The sequence below is a fragment of the Callorhinus ursinus genome, unplaced genomic scaffold (genome assembly GCF_003265705.2).
Source record: "Callorhinus ursinus isolate GAN/ISIS: 27379988/994484 unplaced genomic scaffold, GSC_fseal_2.0 scaffold34, whole genome shotgun sequence".
Taxonomy (NCBI): domain Eukaryota; kingdom Metazoa; phylum Chordata; class Mammalia; order Carnivora; family Otariidae; genus Callorhinus; species Callorhinus ursinus.
Genome location: NW_027397096.1, coordinates 13446366 through 13465670, shown reverse-complemented (window position 1 = coordinate 13465670; position 19305 = coordinate 13446366). Strand labels below are relative to the sequence as shown.

Genomic DNA, 19305 nt, shown 5'->3' with positions numbered 1-19305 from the left:
CAGCCAGGGTTTCCCTGATGTCGTCTTTGCTTCCTCCAAGCCCAACTAGTATTTTATGACTGTTGTTCTAAGTTCTTGTTCAGATATATTGCTTATATCTGTTTTGAGCAAATCCCTGGGTGTGATTTCTACTTGGTCTTTCTTTTGGGGAGAATTCCTCCATCTTGTCATTATGCCTAGGTTTCTGTCTTTTGCTTTTATGAAAGCTTGTTATGTTTCCTGCTCCTAAGAGTAATACTATATTAAGAAGGGGTAATACACTGTCCAGGGCCTGGCGCTTCAGGAAATGTTTCCGGTGTATGCTGTGTGCACTCTGCTATTGTGTTTTGGTTGCTCTTTCCCACAGGTCAGTCCTCTACAGAATTCCTCCTTGCTTGCAGTGGGGAGTGTTTGGACTTTAACTAGATGTGCTTTGATTTGTTTGTTAAGATAAGCCCGATTTTTGGGTTGGGGGGGAAGTCTGATCCAAGAAAAGAGAAAAGAAAAAGGAACAAAAAAGCAAACAGACAAACAAAAAATTATAAGCCTGATTCCAAAGAAAAAGAAAGGAAAAAGGAAAAGAGGAAAAACAAAAAAGGGCTGATCCAAAAAATGAGAAAAGGAAACAAAACCAACAAATGAACAAAAAACTATAAGCCTGATTCCAAATTAAAAGGAAAAAATAATATATATAAAATAATAATAAATTAAAATAAATTAAAAAATAAAAAAAAGAAATGCTGGTCCTATTTCCACCAGAACTGGAGCTGAGGCTTTGGAACATTCTATGATCAGTAGACTTGGTACATGTGGGGGCCTATGTTGTTCTTCTGAGGGAGAGGCCCCCTGCGCTGGCTCACAGTCAGACCTGCCTTAGTAAAGATGCCCCTGCTGGGCACAGGGGAGTGGGGTTTGGTGTAAGTGACTCCAGCCTCCACTGGAGGTGCTGTGTTTCTTTCTGATCCATGCTGGGGCAGGGGGGCGGTGATGCGGTGAGAGAGGTGGAAGATGGCGTCACCCTGCCCTCTCGTCCTAGACAGGGGGACTTGGGGCCACTGCTGTTCAGGAGGCCCTCACAGAAAAGCAAACAGTCTCCCCTCTTGTGGCCCAGGCTTCTGTCAGATCCCTACCCTCAACCTGTTTGTGCCTGGCTGCAGGCATGCCCAGCACCACAGTTCTCCTGTGTTTTATCTCTGGCCATGGACTGGGATTCAAATCTCCAAATCTTAAAAGATCTGGCAAGGTGTGGACCCACTCTCCTCCCCCAAGGAGAGCCCTGCAGTGCTGCACCTGGCACTGTTCTGTCCCAGAAAAGAAGTCACATGGCACACACATGGTGGCTGGAATCTATGATGAAGCATAGCGAAAAGTTGTGACCAGGTTATCTGCCCTCTGCTCGCTTCCATCCCCTGCTGTTGGAAGAGTGCTCAGTGATGCTCAGTGAGCCTTTTGTCCTTGGAGAGACAAAATACCCTTTTCCAAATGTACTCCAAGAAGGGGAGCATTCTCTCCCAGTGCAACCTAGGGGACCCCCACACCTCAGTGTCTTCTGGAACCCTATGTGCTGCTTTTTGTCCTGCTCTCTCCCTCTCTCCCTGACAAGGGCTCCCTCCCCTCTGTGGCACCGTGGCTTATCTCTCCCCCAGTTCACATCTCCAAACCTTGCATCTGCTATGCTCTCTCCCTCCAAATGCGCAGTTTTCTTAATCCTCAGATCAATTTCTTAGTTGTTCAAAATGATTTGATGTTGATCTAGCTGTGTTTGAGGGATGAGGCAAGCCCAGGGTCCTCCTGCTACTCCCTGTTTTCTTAAGACTGGTCAGTTGTTTCAAAATACTGAAGTAGAATTCCTATTAAGAAGCCATACATACTTTCGGATTTTAAATACATTATCTCTTAATGAGAGGGACTAAAGTCTAAGTTAAGTGAGGTGTCAGCACAAACCGTTTTGAGTTGACAACAAAAGTGTAAATATGACCCTCATTCCTTTTTGCCAATGGTTATCACCTGTTTACTGATACTAGCCTGTTTCATAGCCTACACGTAAGACCTCAACATTGTTATATGGAGTACACTTTCATAAAAGTATTGACTTTCTACTCCTAAGGAACATTCATTCTAAGGAGTTAGGGAATGGCTTAAACATGTATAAATCAGAAAAACAGGGCGCCTGGGTGGCTCAGTTGGTTAAGTGACTGCCTTCGGATCAGGTCATGATCCTGGAGTCCCGGGATCGAGTCCCACATTGGGCTCCCTGCTCAGCAGGGAGTCTGCTTCTCCCTCAGACCCTCTTCCCTCTCGTGCTCTCTATCTCTCATTCTCTCTCTCTCAAATAAATAAATAAAATCTTTTAAAAAAAGCAAGTATATTCATTCAGCAAATATTGATCATTGTGTGCCAGGCACTGATCTGGGCATTAGACATCAATCACCAAAAACAGATAAAAACATCTGCAGTCAGGTGGGAAGAGGAGACATAAACAATAAACACAATAAGAAATGCACGTAGTATACTAGGAAAGTATAAAGGCTGTGCAAAAAGGAAAAGATTTACAATAATGAGAGGAATTACAAGTGCAGGGAGGAGAGGAAGAACCGTCAAAGGAGATTGAGAAGACAGAATCCTAAGAGTTATGTAAGAGTGTGACGATCTTGAAGCCTAGAGAAGAAAGTGTATCAAAGTGGAGGGCATGATGAGCAGGTAGCAGCCAGTCACTTGGTAGCTCCTAAATGAGTCGGATGGGAGAAGAGACTGTAGGGTTTAGCAACAGGAAGGTCACATTGGTGATATTGACAAGTTTCAGTAAATTTGTGCTGTTTAATTCCTTTGGTCATGGAGTAAGAATGACAAGAAAGACAGTTACTGCTAAACCCTCTTCTTTTTGTGGTCTTGTGGTCTAGTGGTATTTTGACCTTGGGTAAGTAAGTGTGTAGCATCTAGATTGCTATTCACAGAAAACTTATGATACTGTTGTTTTTGCTTAAATGTCAGCCTGGTCAGTGTGAACAAATGGTTGTTAAGATTACACTGAGAGCCTCAGTAGGGACTGAAGATTTCTGTTGCGAGAATCCCAAACTCAGAACTGCAGGAACTAGTCATTTGGTAGGTAACATCATTTAGATTCAGAAGAGCTACCTAAGAGAAACTGTGACATGTGGGCATTACAGTCCGTTGACTCCAGGTGGCATTCCTCGAGGTTGCTATAGAAGGAAAGAAAATAGCTTAAAGAGAAAAAAAAATCAGCCCTAATTTTAACTCTGTTTAGTCCACTAAGAAAAAGAATACCAAGTCAGGTGGAGACTTTGCCTTTTTAATTTTAGTTTAATGTGTTGTTTTAGATTTACAATACATATGATTAACTTGTTGGGGGGGCTGGTAATCAGAAATTCAACATTTAAGTGACTGTCACCCTAGCTAGCAAGGGTGTAATGAGTAGACAGAATCATCCTAACATGTGGGCTGAGATGAGGCTGCTTTAGACGAGTCTTTCAAAGTTAATTGATGGAAACTTCCCACCTTCAAGAATTTTTATTACCTTAGCAATGCTTTGCCAAGACGGCTGAAACACAGCTGTGGGGGCTGTGCCAACGCCCACATTGCCAGTGTCAGGAAGGACGTACTTTTAAACCTCTAATTTATCTAATAATGTCTTTAGTGATTTGTGTAGGTTTGGTATTGTAATGAAAATGGTTCCTTTGCAGCCTTAAAATGTATATTGTCTTGATATGCATGTGGAAGATACTAACAAGTCAACTTAGAAAAAGATCTGACTAAAATACTATCCTGTCCGTCTGACAGGACTTGTTTATGCATGATATTTGAAAATGAATGCAAAGTAAATGTTTTTATGCCAAAATAATTTATTGTGGTTTCTGCTGTATACCAAGATGGTGATATACAGTGCTAGAAAAAGCGACCTTTCGGATTCAATTCTAATCTGACTCCTTTTCTTTTCTGTATTGGAAAATGTAGATTCTAGGACTCTTATCAGCCTATAGAATGGAGACAGAATAATAAGGTCTTGTAAATAAATATTTTTAAAGAGGTAGGAAATAGTGTTCTCTTGTTTGAAATATTAAACTTCATAACCAGTTGGTGACAATATTGTTGTGTTTATGGCATAGGTGTGGCTCTTTAAGAAAATAAGCAATACAAAATCTGAAGGATTATTTCCTAACTAGTAGATTCACTACAAGGATTGATTACAGAGTTCAGTTTGTGAAGCTTGATAGAGTCTGGATTTCTGCTTTACAATATATAACATTGAGAAAGTCACTATACACAAAAGTTCAAATATGCATCCATTAACATAAATAGCTTTAATGAAGTGGCATGATTTATTTATGTGACTAGGAATTAAAACTAAATGCACCCCTAATTAATGATATTTCAACATTGTTCAAAGGCTATGCATAGTTATGTATGGCTTAGATATAAACCAGACAAGGATTTGTTCTTATCTATGAATATATAAAGCCTGCACTTTGATGCCTAAACAAACAAGAAAATAATAAATTGGTATGCATGAAAACACATTTCCTTTTGTTCTCAGGATGTGAATTGCTTGAAGATAGGAATGGTAAGCACTTCAGAAATTCTGCTAATATGTATAAATAGCAAAGGATCTTTCTTGGACTATATTTGAGAGCCCTAACATGATTAATTTGACTTTAAAAGAGCCAGTCTCTCAAAATGACACACACCGCAAAAGTTAAAAAATTTCAAATCCCATTCTACTTCAGCAGTGTTCTCAAGATAATAACATTTGTAACCTCAAATCTACAAACTGCTATGAGTTTTGGCCATTCTCTGATAGTACATTTGCCAAACTTTGAGACCTTCATGTATCAGCATTGTAAATGCTTCTATCCAAGGCTATATGAGAAATGATGCAAGAAAGCAGTTTGCTATGTAATTATCATGTTAGTCACTCCTGGTAATTCTCTGAAAAATGACAAGCTCTAATGATAAGCTTTTATTTGACTTGTATCAAATATTCTGATGTGACTATGTTTTGTTTTGCTTTTTAAGATTTTATTTGATAGAGACACAGTGAGAGAGGGAACACAAGCAGGGGGAGTGGGAGAGGGAGAAGCAGGCTCCTCGCGGAGCAGGGAACCCGATGTGGGACCCGATCCCAGGACCCCGGGATCATGACCTGAGCCGAAGGCAGACACTTAATGACTGAGCCACCCAGGCGCCCCTGATGTGACTATGTTTTAAAATATATTTGCAATTCTGATTTTTCCAAAATAATCGCTTTCATTTCAGAGTCAAAATCATAAGAACTTGTTCAGGCTCAGTGTTCCAGCTCTTTGACAGGCGGAGGTAGCTGACGTGGTGAAGGGTGTAGCTCGATGTTTTATATCTAGCTATTAGTCAGCTAATCCTCCTCCCTACTTCACTGAAAATATTTTCATTCTGTCTGACAAAAAGTAAAAAATTACATTAACTGTGACTAAAAATGTATTGCAGATGATACATTAATGAGACTAATGGTTCTTGCCTTATTCTCTAAAGTTTTCATATTTTTACCTTTGGTGAGCCTTAGATCCTAGATATTTTAATAATTACACTAAAGATACCTTTTTCTTTCTTGGTAGGGGGAGGAATTCTAGGGAATAAGATTACAATGAAGGTTTTTAGGTAATCTTAATATAAATTTTGAAACAAAAGGACCAAGTAAATCTTGTAACTGTATACTAAAAGTCCACGTATGCAAAATATTTGGATGTGTCCAGTTAGTCAAAGTACAGCATGATAGAAAGGTAAAAACAAGCAGTGCTGACAAAGAGTTTATTTAGGCTTATGAAGAAAAATTTTGACTTATCAAGAAAAACTCAGTTAACTTAGCATGAAAGGAGAAATGGTAATACTGCTTACAAAGCATTTGGATTTCAAGGGATGTCATCAATTTATTTCATAATTGCTAAAGGGCAGTGGCTTTCAAAAATTTTTTTATCATAATCAAGATTCAGTATATACTTATGTGTGTATACAGAATACTTAGCCTTACCTCATGTACCCTCTTTCCTTTTTAAAAAAAATGCTGATCAGGGGCGCCTGGGTGGCTCAGTTGGTTAAGTGACTGCCTTCGGCTCAGGTCATGATCCTGGAGTCTCGGGATCGAGTCCAGCATGGGGTTCCCTGCTCAGCAGGGAGTCTGCTTCTCCCTCTGACCCCCACTTCATGCTCTATCTCATTCTCTCTCTCAAATAAATAAATAAAATCTTAAAAAAAATAAATAAAAATTAAAAAATGCTGATCAGGGGCACCTGGGTGGCTCAGTTGGTAAAGCGTCTGCCTTTGGCCCAGGTCATAGTCCTAGGGTCCTGGGATGGAGTCCTGCTTCAGGCTCCCTGCTCAGTGGGGAGCCTGCCTCTCCCTCTGCCCACCCACCCCCTCTGCTTGTGCTTTCTCTCTCTCTCTCTCAAGTAAATAAGTAAAATCTTAGAAAAAAAATGCTGGTCACAGTTCTTAAGTTCATTTCATTAACCACTAATGGATTGTAATCTACAATTTGAAAAATACTGATGAATGGTGATAATGATAAAGATAATTTTCCATTTTTTTTTACCCTCTAAGGACGTCAAATGTAAACATTGCCATTTTTTCTGTTTCTAAACCACTCAACCACTCACTTTCTTGGTCTCACCTAAACCTTGTTATCACAAATACTGCACTGGCTCCAAAATCTTATACACAAGCATCCTGTCCTCAGACTACAATACTTCTTTATCCTTCTAAGTTATGTGCCCAAGTACTCCCACTACAGTTGTTTAATTACATTTAGACCACACTGATTTACCATTCATGTCTGTTCTTAGCCAATTTAAAGTTCATGGTCTAACACTGTATTCACATGCTTAAAAAGATACTAAATTTCAATGTCTCTTCTTTACTTGTTAATACTCACAAAATCCCAAATCTTGATGAACTAGACAATTCTTTTTACCAACACATATTCCAGGACATGGACATAGATGGAGAAAATTGTACAACCAGAAAGACTGAGACAATTTTTAAATAAAACCAATCTCTTAGCACTGACAGTCCTACTTTCTGATATGTCTGTTTCATATCTACTTTCTCTTCGTCCCTCCTGCCCCATATACTTTCTACCCTCACCACGCACTTGATAATCTAATCCAGTGGTTCTTAAAGTGTGGTACCTAGACCAGTAGCATGAACCTCATCTGGGAACTTGTTAGAAACGAAAATTCTGAAGTCGTACTTAAGACCTACCAAGTCAGAAACTCTGGCGATGGGGCCCAGCAATTTGTGTTTTAACAAGTCTTGCAAATTGATTCTGATGTCTGCAAAAGTTTGAGAACTACTGATCTAACCCCATACTTCACTGAGAAGCCATTCTCTAGAATGTAAGCTCCAGAGATGGGTTATTTTTGTTTTTTGTTTGTTTGTTTGTTTTAAAGATTTTATTTATTTAATTGACAGAGAGAGAGAGAGACAGCGAGAGAGGGAACACAAGCAGGGGGAGGGTCAGAGGGAGAAGCAGACTCCCTGCTGATCAGGGAGCCTGATGCGGGGCTTGATCCCAGGACCCTGGGATCATGACCTGAGCTGAAGGCAGTCGCTTAACCAACTGAGCCACCCAGGTGCCCAGTTTTTGTTTTAAGAGTATAGTTGACATACAGTGTTAGTTGCAGGTAAACCACACAGTGAGTCAACAATTATACATTAAGAAAAGCTTGCCACATATAGTAACCATACAACTTTAGTACAATATTATTGACTGTATTCCCAATGCTGTACTTTTCATCTCCATGACTTATTTTATAACTGGGAGTTTGTACCTTTTAATCCCCTTCACCTATTTTCCCCACCTCCCTCTCTACTGGCAACCACTAGTTTGTTCTTTGTATTTATGTCTATTTCTGTTGTATGTTCATTTGTTTTTTGGATCCCACATATAAGTGATATCATATGGTCCTTTTTTTGACTTATTTCACTTAGGTCCATCCATGTTATCGTGAATGACAGGATTTCATTCTTTTTTATAGCTAGTATTCCATTGTATATATACCATATCTTCTTTTTTTAAATTTTTTATTGTTATGTTAACCACCATACGTTACATCATTAGTTTTTGATGTAGTGTTCCATGGTTCATTGTTTGTGCATAACACCCAGTGCTCCACGCAGAATGTGCCCTCTTTAATACCCATCACCAGGCTAACCCGTCCCCCCACCCCCCTCCCCTCTATATACCACATCTTCTTTATCCTTTCATGTGGACAGACATTTAGGTTGTTTCCTTATGTTGGCTGTTGTAAATAGTGCTGCAACAAACATAAGGGTGCATGTATCTTTTTGAACTAGTGTTTTGGTTTTCTTTCGGTAAATACCCAGAGGTGGAATTACTAGGTTGTATGTTATCTCTAATTTTTGGAGGAACCTCCATGCTGTGTTCTATAGCAGCTGCACCAATTTACATTCTCACCAACAGTGTATGAGGAAGGGTTCCAGAGGCAGGCGTTTTTGTCTTTTATGGTCATTTATATCCTGAGCACCAGAACTGTGCCTGGAACACTGTAAGCCTCAATAAGTTATTGTTGACTCAACCCTTTAGATGGGAACTCTCTTACTTTCCTACTAAGAAATCTAGAAACATACCTGCATCTGTACCCATTTTCTTCCTTTCTTTTCCAACTGGTGAAATATGCCTCATGCTATCAAAGGTCAGCAATTTCCAGATATGTTTTGGATCTCTTCTCTTCTTGCCTTCTCAGGAACTTCACTCCTTTGGTCATCCCCTGTCTCCTGCATTATCTATCAGTCTTTCTCTACTAGATTATTTCATTTAGTATACAGATTCTACACCATTCTAAAATAAGAACAAGCTGTCCCTGTCCTCAAATGACCTTTTACTTGCTGCCACACCTCCTTGCCTCCCACTTACCCATTCTAATCTTATTTTCACCTCCACGAGTCAATGGTTCTTAACAAAGTCAATGATTTTTTAAACATCTTTATTGAGATATAATTCACATAGCATAAATTACCCATTTATTTATTTTTTGAGATTTTTTATTTATTTGACAGAGAGAGACACAGCGAGAGAGGGAACACAAGCAGGGGGAGTGGGAGAGGGAGAAGCAGGCTTCCTGCTGAGCAGGGAGCCCGATGCGGAGCTCGATCCCCGGACCCTGGGATCATGACCTGAACTGAAGGCAGATGCTGAACGACTGAGCCACCCAGGCGCCCCAAAAGTTACCCATTGAAAGTATACAATTCGGGGGTTTTAGTACATTCATAACTGTTTAACCATCACTACAGTCCAAGACTTAGCACATTTTCATCACTCCAGAAAGAAACCCTCCACCCACCAGCAGTTACTCCCTACCCACCTCACCCCTCTGCCTTAGGCTATTGCTACTGTACTCTGTTCCTGTAGATTTGCTTATTCTGGACTTTTTATATAAATGGAATCATAGAGTATGTGGTCTTTTGTGACTGGCTTCTATTACCATAATGTTTCCAAGGTTTATCTACATTGTAGCATGTATCAATACTTTATTCCTTTTATGGCTGAATAATAGTCCATTGTATGAATATACTGCTTTTATTTATCCATAATCAGTTGATGGATAGTTGGTTGTTTCTATTCTTTGGCTATTATGAATAATGGTGCTATGAACATTCATTCACATGTTTTTGTGTTGATGTATGTTTTTACTTCTCTTGGATATATACCTGTAAGGGGAATTGCTGGGCTATATAATAACTTCAACATCTTAAGGAACTGCTAAAGCAGCTGTACCAGATATCAGAAATATTGTTGTGGCCTGTTTTAGAAAAACAGTCTGCCATGTCTGTTCCTTTTTTAATTTAATTTTTTTATTTTAATTTTAATTTTTTTTAAGATTTTATTTTTTATGTATTTGACAGAGAGAGACATAGCGAGAGAGGGAACACAAGCAGAGGGAGTGGGAGAGGGAGAAGCGGGCTTCCTGCAGAGCAGGGAGCCTGATGCTGCAGGGCTCAATCCCAGGACCCTGTGCTCACGACCAGAGCTGAAGGCAGCTGCTTAACCGTCTGAGCCACCCAGGCGCCCCTGCCATGTCTGTTCTGGCCACACAATTCACATCCTTCACACATATAAAATACACCCCTTTGCCCCCCACCCCCCATAAGGTATCCCAAAGTTCCATCCCTTAATGGCCTCAGGCTTAGGCTGGAGGTTTAGGAACTCAGTGAGGTCAAGTGCAGGTGAGATTCCTTGGGTACAATTTCTTGATGAAAGCTCCTAATTCCACTTGATGTGAAAACGTGGTGACTAAAGAAGCAAACTACACCCTTCCCATAACTCCCCAGCATACAATGGTGAGGCATGAGATAACTTTCCTGTTCTAAAAGGGTTTGGAAAACAAGAGGCAATTCTCTTTTTATAATTTCTTCCTATATGATGTACTCTATTTCAGTAGTTTTAAATATCCTCCATACATTCATGACTTCCATATTTCCTAACATCTCTGAGCTCCACACTATTTAATAACTTTCACTTCATTTGATACCTTCTTTAGGATATTTCATAGATATTTCCAACTTAACATGCTAAAATTAATTCTTGTTTTCTTCTTTACCCTTTGCCTCCACAAACCTGTTCTTTTCCTGGTTTCTCCATCTAGGTGAATGATGCCACCATTCACCTAGTTGCTCAGACCAAAACCCAGGACTCAGCCTTAATTCTTTTCTCTTATCTCTATATTCCAATAATCAGCAAGTTCTGTATTTTCTTTCTTTAGAATATACTCACTTTTTTTTCAGTCTCACCTGGATTACAACAATCTCCTTATTGGCCATCCTCCTTCATTCTTGCCCCTTTCTGATTTCCTTTGGCACAGCAGTCAAAGTCATATTTTAATTAATATGTCTGGTTATGGCATGCTGTTGCTTACAATCTTCAGTGACTTTTTTTTAAAGATTTTATTTATTTATTTGACAGAGACACAGCGAGAGAGGGAACACAAGCAGGGGGAGCAGCAGAGGGAGAGGGAGAAGCAGGTTCCCCACTGAACAGGGAGCCCGATGTGGGGCTCGATCCCAGGACCCTGGGACCATGACCTGAGCCGAAGGCAGACGCTTAACGACTGAGCCACCCAGGCGCCCCCTTCAGTGACTTTTCACTGCACTTTGAAATCCAAATTCCTTTCCATGATCTAAAAGGTTCATATAACTGGCAGTTGCCTGTCCTTCTGACTTTATTCCCTGCCATCTTTACTCTTTATCCACCATACTTCATCTTCTCTGGGCTTTTTTCAGTTCCTCACACATACGAAGCTCTCAGAAAGGATCTGTACACATGCTGTTTTCTCTGCCTGGAATATTCTCTCCCAACTTCCCACCCCACAGAACTGAATCTTTCTTATCCTTCAAGATAATGGATTCCTGACCATTCTAAGTAGGTACCCCCTCTATTATTCTCTATCACTATATCCTGTTTCTTTTATAAAACTTATCCCAATTTTAAGTTGTGTCCTGTTTGTTTACTTGTTTATCATCTGTCTCCCTAACTAGATTTTAAGCCCTACTGGGTCAGAGGCCATGTCTGTGTTGTTCAGTGTATACCCAGTGCCAAGGCAGAGTACGTAGCACATAATATGCACTCAGTAAATATGTGTTGAATAGTGTTTAAAGACATAATTTTGTTTTGAGACATATATGTTAATAATTGGTAATAATGTTAAATGTATTATTTCCTAGTTCTTACTGAAATAGCCCTTTTTTCTTTCAGTAATTGCCCTTCCTTTTTGGCTGCTGCTTTAGCCAGAGCCACAGCAGACAAAGTCCTTCAGAGTGACCTTTCTGCACATTATCTCCCAAAGGAAACAGATGGCACAGAAGGGACTGTGGGTGAGTACCTTTCCTATATCATTTGTTTAAAAATATTAAAATCTTCTCATGTGTAGTAACCTGCAGAGAATGTCTACACAATATGAAATCTAATTATGTTTACCCACTTGTTGATTTTATAGCGGTAGCAAGAGAAAAAAATGCGAGTATTTCAAACTGGTCAATAAAAGGAGGGGAAAAAAACAGATATATTTTGAAAATGTGATGACAGTTGGAGCAAGAGATTAACATAACAATATCATCAGAATACATTCTGATAATAATATCAGAATATTAACAGAATAAATAATGCCTAGGTAAGTGGAAAGAGTAAACTGAGAAGTGTGAAGACACAACAGAAAAGATGAGTGAGGGGAGAGAGTTTGAGCAAGACCTATTTAAAATATTTAGCTTACCTTTAAGAATCCAAGTAAAAAATCATATAAAAATTCAAGAAATCAGTTGTAACAAAACTTCTCATTAATTATATTAAGTTTTATTTCTACCAATAAATAAACAGAGTTCAACATGACAACTATTTAATGTGTGATTTAATTGCATGGATCACTGTACATCTTTTTTCCAGGCAAATTAAGAGGCTTTATTTATTTATTTATTTTTAAAGATTTTATTTATTTGAGAGAGAGCACAAGCAGGGGGAGTGGCAGGCAGTGGGAGAGGGAGAAGCAGGCTCCCCAAGGAGCAGGGAACCTGATGCGGGGCTTGATCCCAGGACCCTGGGATCATGACCTGAGCCAAAGGCAAATGCTTAACTGACTGAGCCTCCTAGGTGCCCCTAAGAGGCTTTATTTATTAATGAAGGCATATTTATTAACATATTAGGTTTATACATATTTGACAGGGTCTAAGGAGATAGCAATTGTAAAAATTAGGAATTACTACTCAAAATTGTTAAGGAATTTGAATATTTTACTTTATTTGTTCTATTTTAAGCATTTGCCTTTAAACATGGTGCATAAGGAACAAAGCATATATTAATGAATCAGAATAACTAGATCCCAGAGAACCTGAGGCAGATATAAAAGTAAATATATCTGTTCTTACTTTATCTTTCTAGATCATTTTTGACAGAAAATTGGCGAGAAAGGAATTCCTCCTCTTGTTTTTACTGAGAGTAATTGATTCAACTTGGAACCAAATTGTTCCAGAGTCAACTTGGATGGAATTCCTGCTACAAAGCTTTGGTCTTTCCTCTGGTACTGATGCATGAAGTGAAAGCCCTGTAATGAAAAGATGAGGGAGATGGAATTCTGCTTCACTGCAGCCTGGGTGGTGGCTGACTCAGCTCCAGCTCAGTACAGTGACATTAACGACTAATGAGTAATTTACAGCTGCGAGGGGGTGGATTGCTACTTTGGACAATTTTCTCTTTTTCACACCCTTTTTTATTTTATTTTTCCATTTCAAGCAGCAATTATTTATATACTGATGTTCCACACTCCCTGCAGAAGGAGAATACTTAACGTAGCCAGACTAAAGTGTAGCCCTGCATGCCTGCTTTGGAATTAAACCCCCATAAGATAGTAAAGTGAAATGATGGGTTTTTTGTTTTTTTTCTTTTGGTGGTATCATTGGTCATTCTGATTTTCTATTTTTTTCAAGAGATTACCCAGTAGTGTCTCCTTGCCATGGCTGTGATTCAGAATGATCTATTGTAATTCTCACTCTTTGCAAGTCCTTAATCTATTTAACCCAAATCCCTCAGTGTCAGCTGCACTGAGGAGAATCTCTTCAGGACAGATTGTGTTTATCCATACATCAGAGTGGGAAATAAGCATACTGAATGAGGCCTGCCGTCACTGGTTTAAAGGCACTCAAGTCCCCACGGAACTCTCAGTTGTTTCCAAAAACTTTAAAAAAAAATCCTTAACCTAAAATTCTTTTCATGTTTATGTCATCCCTACCAGCAGAGTGTTTGCTAAACAACCTTGTGTATCTCTAGGTACAAATTTAGTTTGGCGAATATAACTCCTGTTCAGACAACCTAAAATCAATTTGAAATATCCCAATGTAAAAATTAAAAACAAGAAGGGGAAAATTATCACTAACACAGAGGAAGTTAAAAGAATTATGAAAACTTTGTGTAAATAAGTCTGAAAACCTGGGTATTTTCTAGAAAAATACAAATTACCTGAAAAGAAAGAGATTAAGATTGTCAAGGAGCTATCTTCTAAAAATGACAAAGAATAGGTGATTCTGGGGGCACCTGGGTGGCTCAGTCGTTCAGCGTCTGCCTTCAGCTCAGGTCATAATCCCAGGGTCCTGGGGTCGAGCCCCACATCTGGCTCTCTGCTCAGCGGGAAGCCTGCTTCTCCCTCTCCCACTCCCCCTGCTTGTGTTCCCTCTCTCGCTGTCTCTCTCTTCAAATAAATAAATAAAATCTTAAAAAAAAAAAAGAATAGGTGATTCTACAGGTGAACATTTTCAAATGAGCAAAGATAGACAATTCTAATGCTTTTTAAAATGAATTATCCAATTGCATATGGAAGGAAAATTTACAAAGCATAACACTGATAGGAAAACTTGCCTGAAATAAAACTAAAAAAGGAAATGAGAAATCAGTCTTAGTAATCAATGTAAAAAATCTTAAGTAAAATACCTGTATATTGAGTACAACAGTTCATTCATTCATTCATTTATTGAGGGCCTAACATAAGCTTAGCACCGTGCTGAGACCATAAACAAAACAAAATAATAGGAAGTCTGTTAGGATAATTTATATATTAAGGTCAAAAGAAAAACACCAGAATAATCTCAAAAGATGCCCAAAGAAGCATTTGATAAAATTCAATTATCCATTCCTATTTTAATACTTAATAATGTAGAACTAGATGAGTAGTATATCTTGGACTTTGTTGGACAAAATTTGGCTCAGACCAAAATCTAGCATGTATGCCTAATGCGTACTTAAGAATTTTTTGGTTGCAAGTGACCACTAACACAGCTCAAACTGGCTTTAGCAAAACAGAATTTATTGGCTACCCTTCAACATACGGGCTACACAGATTCAAGGCCTCAGATGATTCATCCCAACCTGGCATTTCTCCAAATCTCAGCTGTTTTTTTCTCTCTTTCTCTCTCTCTCTCCTCCCTCCCTCCCTCCCTTTCTTTCTTTCTTATTTTTTTTTTTTTCAAGTAGGCTCCACATTCAACATGGGGCTCAAACCCACGAGTCTGAGATCAAGAGTCACGTGCTCTACCGACTGAGCCAGCCAGGTGCCCCTCTTTAATTTTGATTTTATTTTCAGGCTCCATGTGGTGGCAAGATGACTGCTAGATCTGCCCAGGCTCAAATCAAGCAGGAAAGTAACAGTAACTTCACTCAGTTGCTCTTACATAAATTGCAGGATTCACTCTAACCAGCCCAGCTTGGATTATTTCCAATTCCTGAACAATCAGTATAGCCAGAGGAATGTGATTGTCTAATTAGCTAGACCTGAACTACGTCTTAGCCCTAGATGCACATGGACTGAGAGTAGAGAAGGAACCGTCTCTGTTAGAAAGAGGAATGTTTGCTAGGTGGCAAGTAACACATTAAAGCAAAGTTCTTACTCAAAATAGGAAATAAAGTAAAATAACTAGGAATAAATTCATTAAGAAGTATGAAGATCTTGGGGCACCTGGCTGGCTCATTTGTAAGAGTATGTGACTCTCTATCTCTGGGTTATGAGTTTGAGCCCCACATTGGGAATAGAGATTACTTAAAAAAAAAACAAACAACCCTACTGAGCAACATAAAAAGGACTTAAATTAATGAAACAATATAATTTGTTCCTGGATAAGACTCTAAAAAAAGACTTTTTTTTTTTTTTTTTTTGCAAATTGCTCTATAAATTCAAGGCAATCCCAAACACAATGGCAACAGATTTCCCCCCTCAAACTTGGCAAAATGAGAAAACTCATCTGGAAAAGTAAGCATGTCAAACTACCAAGTGACATCTTTTAAAATTAATATTAGGTAGGAAGGCTAATCCTCCTGATATGAAAAGATGTTATAAAGTTATAGTAATTATAAAATAATGGCACCACTGTAGAAATAGATGGCATGATTAGTGAAGTCTCTAGAATAGATGATAAAAAAGCATACATTTTTTAGTAGTTAATTTATATAAGTTTGCGTATTCATTTATTCAGTAAACATCCAATGAGCCCCTGCTATCTGCTAGGTACTGTACTATGACTAATCAAGTACAAGACACAATCTGTTTAATTTGGGAGATGTAGAGTATGGGTGTCAGAGTCAGATAGACCTGTGATTGAAAATGGTTTTACTTGTTTGTGAAATGTTCCAGAGAGAGAGGATGTAACAAACACTTAATAAATGTTATCTTTTGTTACAAAATGTGGCAAGAGCTATAGTAGATGGTGTAATGGGAACATAAGGGAAGAAGTAACTGGGAGGGGATAGGAACAGATCTACTGGTTTACTAAATATTAGAGGAAGCAGGTATTGCCTCCCCTAACCAATTTAATCAGTCTAACCAGTGCTACCCAATAGCACAATGATGGAAATGTTCTCTACCTGCGTTGTCCAGTGTGGTAGCCACTGGCCGTATGTAATTACTGAGCATTTGAAATACAGCCAATGTGACCCAAAAACAGAATTTTAGATTTTACTTAATTTTAATTAATTTAATGTTAAATGGCCACATGTAGCTAGTACTTACTGGGCGGTGCAGTTCTATATAGTAAGAGTAATATACACAGCCAAAGAATGATATAATGGTTTCTGTTATTTGGGAATCTGGGAACTAACCTGATAGTATCAGTTATTTGTTTCACCCCCACTCCATTCTCCCTCAATGTTTCCAAATTTACTTACTGTTTTGCATCCTCTGTTGTGATTGATGTGATCAAACTCACCCCTATGCTGCTACAAAGACCAGATGGCGTTGGAGTGATACAAACAGGTAATTGCTGGCTGAAAGAGATAGTCTCTGGCAACTGGTGCTTTAAAAAAATAAAGACTGGAGTTTTTCAAAACAATAAAAATACTGGCTTGTATTTTTCCCCTCTTATACACACGTCCTCAGGTTCCCCTCTTATACACACCTCCTCAGGTTGTATTTGCTCTCTGAACTTCCTTTCTCTTTCAAATATACCCTTGACTTTCTGTTACATAAAAACGTCAGGGGGGACAGAGCCAAAAACCATGGTTTACCAAACTTGTACTATGTTAATGAGAAAAAAGGCAACGAAAACCTTGAGATAAGCTTTCTGAATGTAGTCATTGTTGGAAGGATTTTGAATAAGAAAACAGGTAAATGTAGTGGCAGATTAAAGCAACAGCAGGGAAAGGAGTAGAAAAGTTCCTAGGCCATTCTAGAACAGTCACTCTCCTGTGGGGTCTATGTTCTAGATCAGAGGAGTCACGTGCAGCCATTGCCCTTTCTGGTACACGTTTTCTCAGGCTGTCAAGCTAGATCTGATTTAGTAAAGTAAAAAAAAAAAAAAAAAATTCTTAAAGAATTCTAAATCTTTTTACCTGAGATGTAGGAATCTCTAAAATACTGGCTTGAGAAAAACTTAAATCTCCCCCTGATTATTTAATAGCTGCAACTTGAGTAGAGGACAGCTGGAGCCGGGGTGATGTGAGATATAATCTCTTCAACACTATTCAGTGTTGCCTAAAAGGTTTACACATCTGTCCATCCATCGAGAGATGCAAGTCAGCCTCCGAAGTCAGCTCATCTACTCCACTTGATGGGTCAAATAGTAGACTTAACAGTCTAGGGTGAAGAATCCTCTGGTTGCCATCTCCTTTGTTCTATCCAGGGTTACACCCATAGACAGAGTTTAAGTACTTTTTTCCTTAGAGACTTTTAAAACTTTTAAAAAACTTTTACCTCATTTGTTAACCTTTTAGCTAAACTATTTAAGCTATTGCCAAAAACTTTAATTAAAAAATTCATCAAATAAGAAAAATATAATTTAGTTCCAAATTCTGATCATTTACAGGAGAGAAAAGTTAGGGAACTGGATGGAGGGAGATAAAGGAAGAGGCCAGGAAAAAAAAGACAAAGACAAATGGTAATCACAATAAACTCTCATTCCTGTAGTTGGTAAATAAATGATGTTTTCATAGGCCTTTCATATCCCAATTGGCTGGATAACTACTGTTCATATTTCATTTTTTTTTAATTAATTTATTTGACAGAGAGAGGGAACACAAGCAGAGGGGGTGGGAGAGGGAGAAGCAGGCTTCCTGCGTAGCAGGGAGCCCAATGCGGGGCTTGATCCCAGGACCCTGGGATCATGAGCTGAGCTGAAGGCAGACGCTTAACCAAGTGGGCCACCCAGGCGCCCCTTCAGTCATTCTTCTAAGCAGGGGGAGCTTGGCTCTCCAGATGATAATCATGGCCGCCAACCAAAAGGGAACCAGTGCTCTGAACTAGATAGCAGTGGTTGGAGAACTTTGAGGGTTGGAAGAAATCTAGTCTAAGAGTAGATTCAATCCTGGCCAGAGGTTTTCTCCTCATGACATAAGAATATCATAGTGGCAGCTGCTGGCTGATGATTTTCTACTAGACTGGTTGTCATTTTCTCTCTTCAGAATCAACATTTCATTTCTCTTCAGGAGGAATTTCTTCTATTAAGGAGGAACTTGATGAAGGTGACCTACTTCTGTCTTTACCAAGCAGGCAAGTGAAAAGCAGCTTTACAAGGCTCTTCATTGGGGGTGTCTGTGTTTCTTTCACAGAGATCGAAACAATGAAATTGGCCCGTTCTGTCTTCAGCAAACTACACGAGATTTGCTGCAGCTGGGTGAAAGACTTCCCTCTCCACAGGAGACCCCAGCTTTATTATGAGACATCAATCCATGCCATCAAAAACATGCGCAGGAAAATGGAAGACAAACACGTCTGCATTCCTGACTTTAATATGCTCTTCAATCTAGAGGTAAAGGGCCCTTCTCTAGAGTCAATGAGATTTGAAAAACAAACACCTTCATGATCTTATTTTTCTATAAGGAGAACTTCTAATGTACCTCTAATAGCATCTCTGATGGTTTGGAATAGGACTAAAGGCAGAGTGGCATAAATCTGCTTGTATTAGACAACAGAAAAGAAATTTATGTTATTTTGTTTTTTTTTTTAAAGAATTTATTTGAGAGAGAGAGAATGAGAGAGAGAGAGCACGAGAGGGAAGAGGGTCAGAGGGAGAAGCAGGCCCCCCGCTGAGCAGGGAGCCCGATGTGGGACTCGATCCCGGGACTCCAGGATCATGACCTGAGCCGAAGGCAGTCGCTTAACCAACTGAGCCACCCAGGCGCCCGAAAACTTATGTTATTTTGGTTTATTTATTTTTAAGTAAGCTCTATGCCCAATGTGGGGCTTGAACTCAAACCCCGAGATCAGGAGTCACATGCTGTACAGACTAAGCCAGCCAGGCACCCCGATTTTATATTATTTGAATAGGTAATGCATTCACATTGTTCAGATTGGAAAACAA

General features: G+C 39.1%; 1 protein-coding gene across 2 annotated transcripts in view; it reads left to right on the top strand.

Annotated features, from left to right (window-relative positions):
* Window positions 1-19305, top strand: part of PPM1E (protein phosphatase, Mg2+/Mn2+ dependent 1E) — a 186660-nt gene that overhangs the window by 150374 nt on the left and 16981 nt on the right. For both annotated transcript variants that reach the window (XM_025851067.2, XM_025851068.2), the window contains exons 2-3: window positions 11735-11853; window positions 18554-18753. In XM_025851067.2, coding sequence (XP_025706852.1) covers window positions 11735-11853; window positions 18554-18753 — 319 coding nt within the window. The remainder of the gene's footprint in view (window positions 1-11734; window positions 11854-18553; window positions 18754-19305) is intronic.